The following is an 8,032-nucleotide window of genomic DNA, read 5'->3' as shown; positions in this document are numbered from 1 at the left end:
AGAGAATTGCCTTCCAGGGAAGATTTGTGGGACCGGGGAGTGTGTAAGAAGCCGTCAATGTTTTCTCCGTTTACTGAGCCGACGCGTTTTCGTTGAAGTTTTCCATATAAATGTGCTGGCAAGCTTAGAACATAATCATTTCACTGACCACATAAATCCCTGTTCGGAGACATTGAGTGACGGATCACCTCGGCCAAAATTAAAGAGGACGTTAAATTTACAATTAATTTTCAGTACTATTCCACAACGATCACTTCATGTCCTAATAAATCGGTATCAATATAGAAGAAAAGTCTTTGTCCGTAACGCTCTTACATGTGCAGCCAGCTAATGGCCGTATTTCCTACTCTGGCCTATAAAAACAGTCAATTACCCAGAGGATTATCAAGGACCTTGCAATTCGCTTTTCCATTCTTTGCGAACTGCTGAGGACTTCTCAATTCGCTCGCCATAACTGGTATAATCTATTCAAGGCTGCGACAGGACAAGTAATCGTTGGATGGAAACAGAAAAGGTAAGCTGCTCATTGTTAGGTCTTAAATGTTTAGTAATTTTCCAATATGCAGTCAAGAAATTTTGGTTAATGTTGTCTGTCAAAGCAGAAAATTGATCAGTTTAAGCACATAGAATTTAACCCATCATCTTATTTTTTCGTAAATGTGCAGATAAACTGCAGTGGTGGCGTGAAGCCACCGGCAACTCCATGCGCAGCTTGTAAGATCCTTAGAAGAAGGTGCGGAGACAAATGTTTACTTGCTCCCTATTTCCCAACGAACAGTCCTCATAAGTTTGCTACCGCACACCACGTTTTCGGCGCAAGCAACATAATCAAGATGCTTAAGGTCAGACCAGCTTCTCATTTTAAATTAAATTCGACATTCTTGTTATGTATTGTTCAATATTGATTCTGGATTTGGAAATAGAAATGGAAAGGGTTTTTCTAGTCTCACAATATGAAGCAATTTGTTCTCGGGATTATAAATATTTTATGCAGGAGGAATTCAATTGTGAGTTGTGCTATAAAAGAGGTGTATTAAGTTTTACAGATTTGAATTTGTGATTTCTTTTTTAAGAATATAAATTTTTTATCATTAGAGAAAATGGATCTTTTTATGGTCTATAGATATTGGACAATCTATCTTTAGATCTATGAATGATTTATAGTATATGGGACAACAGATATTTGACTATCTATTTTTAGGTTTATGAATGACTTATGAACAATCTTATATTCAGATGTATCTAACTGTACTACAAATGAGACATACATACACTATTTTTTTTTGTAGATTTGAACTTGTGACCCCTCTTTCCAGAGACAAGTTTTTCACTATTAAACCACCTTAAGAATTAATTGTATTAGAGTTTTTCCATCTTTAAGATAATTGAGAGTTAAAAGAAAACAAAATGAAAAAACTATGATGTTAATCAATGATGAAAAAACTCCAATAGAATTGAAATCAGAAACAATATTGAAAAACGTAATGAACTATAAAACCTTGGTTTTATTAATTGTTAGATGTTGTTATTGAATGAGTGAAATTTGGATGTATGACAGGATCTCCCAAACGATGCAAGAGCAGATGCAGTAAACAGTATGGTGTACGAAGCGAATGCGAGGGTGAGGGATCCCGTATACGGATGCGCTGGAACAGTATCTCAACTGCAGCATCAGATATCACAATTGCAGTCTCAAGTGGCGGCGGCACAAGCGGAGCTTCTCAACCTGCGCATTCAACAGGCCAATTTTTTGTCTCTGCTCACACTCACCTACACATCGAAGGAAGATGCACAAACAGTTTCTCCCTCTCTCACTCACCCGCCTGATAATGATAATGAAAATGACCTCAGTGGAGAGGATGTGGAGGATTTGTTCTCAGATGATGTGGATCCATTGATGCTTTGGAAAACACAGTGAACATAAATTGTGTTGGAGAGTTTTTCTCTTTTGAAGCTGGAAGGGGTAGACAGGAAAACCTGTCATATCTTTGTTTGGTATATCAAATATATGTTTGACAACAAGGGTCCACATTAAAGTTATTTTTAGCTTTGATTGCCTCCTTTACTTTCCCCAACAATGTGGGGACGCTGTTTTGAATGGATTTCAATGTCTTTCACTTCCTCGTTCTCATATAAGCTTTAAATATAATCAATAAATACTAATCAACGGTCTCAAGTCAAAAAAAAAGAAGGAACGCAAGACTCGCGAGCCCGCTCTAACCGATATAGATAGGCCCACGTACCAAAATGTGGTATAATGGAGTAGGGAAGAAAGAAAACTTGGTTGAGTTCTATCATGTCTATATATGTATTTTATCTAGAGATTATATTTAAATATAAACTAGCAACCACATTTCAATGAGTAGGTCGATAGTCATGTATACTTGAGAGTGATATCTTTTGGGTGGAAAGTGATCTAAAAATTAAAAAATAAGTATTTTAAGGGGTAAAAGTTTTTATAGGGAATTTATGTTTTGATTATTTTGGAATTAGTGTTTCGTTTAATAAAAGTTATCTATTTAGTTATTCTAAAATATGAAGGTATCTATGTTGAAAAATATACAAATTATTTTTTATAAAAATATGCAACATAGTTAATGGTAATTTATAATTAGATAGCAATAACTAATAATGTCAAATCATCCAAAATAACAAAGATCAAATGATAATAGCTAATAATATCTAACTATAAAAAATAACAAAGTTTTCTTGCTTCTCTAAAAATGTCAACTTACACACATCAACATTAAATGAATCATTAAATGTGAGGTATTGGTGCAGTCCTACTTTTAAAAAAGTACACAATACTTTATTTGATACTTTTCAATTTTGATTATACACCATCTAACTTTAAAAGTACAAGTAGGTGCGTGGTCATATTTATTTATTGGGCCCTTATATAGTCTTCCATGCTTATATAATGAACTAAATCATGGCTCATTTAATGAACAATATCATTTTTCAGAGTGGATAATAACATATCAACATTAGAAGTTAAAACCTGCAAATTTTCAATTTTCTTTGTTTATGAAGACTCAAAAACCTCAAATTTAAGAGCTCATAATTGAAGTATTTTGATTTCTCCAAGGATTATCCACTTGCGCATTCTTGGTCCAAGGCATTCTCCTATAAATATTAAATATATATCTTCTAGTCAACTCGTAGTGGTGGTGGTGGTGAATGATGTTGCTAACTTAGTATTAATTAAGACTTGGAAGTTGGGATTGACATGCCAATAACATTCTAGACTCCCTTATATTCAAAACAAGACTCCACATCACCAATAAATTTAAACTCAAACCTAGTGAAAAAATCTTATATTTTTAAATTGTTTATTATATTCTTGCCTTCGATAGTTATATATATAAAACTAAAAAACTAGTAGTTTTATTTTAAGTATATTTTTAGCACAGGTCCAATGGTCAATTGGTGGTTTCTTTGTCTTTTCATTTTTTGATCTACATTTTATTTTTCCTCAATTTACCAATCTAGTCCACCTTGTCTCAACCCCCTTTGGATAGAACCACATTTCACCTCTCCCTTCCTCTCTTTTTAGTTTGGTCTTGTTTTGCAACTAGTCATTTTTTGATCTCTTTAGCTATGTACTATCTTGATGACGGATCATAGAGTTTGATTCGAAACATTGATGTAAAAAAATTCTACACAATCTAATTCAAAAACTACATTAACTAGAATCATGGATTGTAAAAATATGTTATCATTAATTTAATGGAATCAACAAATTAAAAAATATTGTTAACATGTTTTTCATGGAATAAATTTTATTCTTGTGCATTAAAATTTTTAGTAGCATTAAAAATATACACAATTAACTATATGCACTATATTATCTATTTAAAGGTAAATGAAGGAAGAAGGGGTTGTTATCCATTAGGGGACAACTAGAGATCCACTCCCTAGAAATGGAATAAATATACTTCACTATTCTTGGATTAGTAAATTGAAGCTTACCTTATAATTTTTGAGAAAATTTAAACTCGGTTCATCATTGTAGTTTAATGCACCCTAACTATAGTTTAAATAATAATTTATATTTTAATAGATAAATAGGTGTTGTTGATAAGGAAATTAGAGTGTTAGGACATAAATAATAATAGAAAGTTCACCCATTTTAAGTAGCTAGTAGTTGGTATTTAGTAATTTACAATATGAAGTTGTCTTATAAGTTGTCTTTATAAGGCCTAATCTATCTTGAATGAATAAATATATTATTTTTTATTTTTTATGCTAAAATATGATTTTTAATATGATATCAAACAACAAAGAGTGTTAGGACTGGATAATTGAATCAAGTTAATCTTTTTGTTGAGACTAGATAGTTGTGGATAATTTGTGTTAATAAGTAGCCTTGTCAATATCTATAAAAAAATGTCTTGTGTAAGCCACTATTATTTCTTATTTGCATTTTCAACATCCAACTTTGTTTAACCATAACAAGAGATTTCCTCCACTGATTATTTATTTTGAGAATGACATAATTTTACTTAGATTTATTAGAATATATTTTGTATGATGGTGTATTGTGCACTTTTTAGCTTTTTGAAATGAATCTACACCTTACTACAAATTTAAGACACTTTAGTGAATACCTTTATTTTGTAGGGCTCCTATGGCAACTCCAATTAATTTTTTTTTTTATGTAAGATCACCTTCCAAAAATCATACCTTCTCCATATGAAACCCTAAACACATAATTAAATTGTAATGTTGGGAAATACGATTCACAAGTTTATGCATGCAATTTAGGAAGTAGAACTATTTTCACAATGATTGCATTTAAGGAGGGGAATGAATCCACATGGTCTAGTTACAAATCTGAGTGAAAAGGAATTAACATAAGGTGGATTCAAGTCACCTTCTATTAGTTAAAAATTAGCTATGGAAAGATGTAAATTGAATGCAAGATCTAGGGCTAAAGGTGTGAAATTGATTTTAATCAGCATGCACAAATAGACTCAGATTAGATTTGTAGACATAAGGTACAAATCTAAAAGAGGAAGCAAAGACGAAAGTGTGTCTAGAATTTGGGCTCAAAAGTGCAAGACAATGGTGCTTAGGGCATCCTTGTCCTCGGGCTATTAGATGTGGACAAAAAATGTCATTTTGGAATTAGGATGCAATTATGAGTCATTCCTTGAAGTTTCACCAAAAAATTGTTAGACATATGTGTGTAGACGTCCAAAATTAATTAAATTAATTAATTTAGTCCTTTCCACACAATTAATCAAGATAATTGTGTTAATGTCTTTCTTCTTAAAAATTAATTTAATCAAATTTTATTAATTTTATCACTATAGCCCTTATAATTAATTGTTCCTTATTCTTCTAGAATCATTTCAACCTCCATTATTTCTTCTAAACCTTGATTAGTTAATTAACTTCAATTAACTAAGATAATTATCTAATTCCTACAAATCACCCTTCCTAATCTCATCATCTAGCATAATTAATTCTACTCTAATCTATTCTTATCATTTCCTCCAATTTAATATTTCTCCACTCATTCTCTCTCTGTCACATCCTCCTAACATTCTTACTTGCACTCATAATTCTTCATTACCCACCTAATCAATCCCTTTAATCATTTGCACATATCTAATCACCTTGATTAGGGATGAGTTAACTCCTTTCCATAAATGGATTTCTTATCTCACCTTCCAAACCTTAAATGCACCAACTTTGGCTCTTCCAAGGAATTTCAAATTCCTTGAATCTCTCCATGATTCCTCTTCCCAAGGAATTTTTAATTCCTTTCTCCATTTATTCTCCCACCACATTCAATTATTTTGGATTTTTTAATTTGTTTGTTCTCTCCCAAGGAAATTTATATTCCTTCTCATCTTCCCAATGTAATTGGGGAACTCTTCCTGTATACTTGAGAAGTATGGATTTAAGAAATGTCTTTGTGGCAAATCTCTTGGATCTGCCACTTTGTCCTCTCAATCCTCTACAAATTTATTTCAATCCTAGCCCTTCACCAATCTTGACCCTCCATTTTGGGCCCCTCCAATCTATAAATTGGCGTCTTTTCTCCTCACAAATCTATTAGACTTGTGTGAATAATTTTTTCATTGATGTCAAACCAGTCATCCGTTTTTGGACCAGACAATGTTTGAGGCTTGGATATTAGTTCAGATATTATGGACGTTATAGATGTATCTGTAGTTCAAAATTTATGGTAATGCAGTTTGTATGTATGTGTAGTTAGGATGTTGTGGTTTTGGTCAGAAGTTATTATGCAGTATGGACAACCTTGGATGATGATTTTGGTGGTTTCATTGAGTTCTCATTGATCCTGGTATTCCAATCGTAAAAGTTGTAGAATACAACCTCATAAAACCTAGTGAATCCCTGTATGCAAATAACCTGTCACAACAATGGAAGATTCACAAAACACAAAGATTGATTTGAAAGCCTAGAGAAAAAGAATACAATAATGATAATCAGATAATGAATTACAAAAGGGATCAATCCTTATAAAAGGATACTAGAAACCCTAAAGTAGAAAACCCTAAAGAATTATAAGATGCCTAAGTTTAGCTTAAGCATAGAGTATAATAGACTAATAATTAAATAAATAATTATTAGCCACAACATGATAACTCTAACCCCCCCCTTAAGGTGAACTTAGGGAGTAGCTAAAAGCAACTAAGGACTAAAAAATGCATGTAAACAAAATGCATGAAAGTAACAATGGGTCCCAACAACTAGGCCTAATGAGGTACCCAAGTACAAAAGATATCTCACAACTAGAGAAAAGGAGAAAACCTCATGGCAAAAAATCCTCTCCTAAAGAGAGAAATACAAGTGAAGGACTGAAGAATTCTCCAAACAAGAGAATGTCCCAGAAAAAAGGAACAAAGGATGAACATGAAGAACGCTACTAAAGCATGAAGCTGCAAACACTGTCGAAGAATAACTGTCGACCTGAAGAACCTCCACTGAAATAGAAGATGATTAGGGAGAGAAGACTGTAATCTACATGAGTTTCCTCAAATAATACTACTCAAATCAAATGGCAAACAAAGGCAAACAACTGAAATTGAAGATATAGGTGGCAAAAACACCAAAGTATGAAGAGATAATCAATCGAAGATGGAAGGTTGCCTCCAAAAATAGGAATGAAAGAGTGTCCATATGGTAAATGATTCATCTCACCAAAATGCATAGGTAACTAGCCACTACATCCGCCTAGTACATAGGAATAAATACTGAATACATAGCTCACTCCAATGAACCAAGAAAGCATTAGAACCAACAACCAATAGGAGAAACCCCCCATAATGCTAAGAAGGGAGAGGTGATAGGTACATTGAAACTGAATGCCAAGAAAAAATGCATGACAAAGAACCAGGAACATCAAGAGTGCAACAGAAAGTATAAACACATATAAAGGCTAGAATTGTGGAAGGAACAATTACTTGACACACATCATGAGGCTAATGTCGTGGAAGGAACAGTCACATGACAAAGGTAGATGGTAAAAAAAGGCAAACATCAAACCCCCCCATGGAACTTTATAATGGAGTGCAAGTACAATAAGGCACAAGACGCGCAAGATCCTAAACATGCAAAACATAGTGGCACTTTATCTTATTGTGATTACAAAATCATAAGTGCTTACAATGAAAGCTCAGAATGTAAAAAAAAAGACATAATACTAGAAATACATGAAGAATAGCCAAAAAAGAGTCATCCCACACAAACTAGAAGTTTCCATGAGCTCATATGTTCAAGTAATTCACTTGAGTGTGAAAACACAAAAAAACTGAATAAAACATACCTAGAGTAAAATCTGGAAAAGATGCATGGCTGTGAGAGCTCTAAAACATCGTCCCAACGACACTGGAATTGCGAAAATGGAGAAATTGGTGAAAAGATATGAGCTCGGGACTGTAAACAACACCTCTGACTTCAAATGGCTATAGAATGTACCAACAACAAAACTAGGTGATGAAATCCACAAATTTGAAAAGTAGACAAAACCATCTTTTCAGCGATATCTCGTTTG

At 33.1% G+C, this 8,032-nt stretch overlaps 1 protein-coding gene across 1 annotated transcript; it reads left to right on the top strand.

The window, feature by feature from the left end:
- Positions 1-359: 359 nt before the first annotated feature.
- On the top strand, positions 360-2,040 carry LOC131076438 (LOB domain-containing protein 4). The gene is made up of 3 exons (XM_058013619.1): positions 360-514; positions 666-842; positions 1,559-2,040. Exons 1-3 carry the CDS (start codon positions 500-502, stop codon positions 1,916-1,918), a joined length of 552 nt encoding a protein of 183 aa, XP_057869602.1. The 5' UTR covers positions 360-499; the 3' UTR covers positions 1,919-2,040.
- The last annotated feature ends 5,992 nt before the right edge of the window (positions 2,041-8,032 follow it).

This window comes from Cryptomeria japonica, chromosome 3 (genome assembly GCF_030272615.1).
Source record: "Cryptomeria japonica chromosome 3, Sugi_1.0, whole genome shotgun sequence".
NCBI classification, from domain to species: Eukaryota; Viridiplantae; Streptophyta; class Pinopsida; order Cupressales; family Cupressaceae; genus Cryptomeria; species Cryptomeria japonica.
This window is presented reverse-complemented; position numbering and strand designations above follow the sequence as displayed.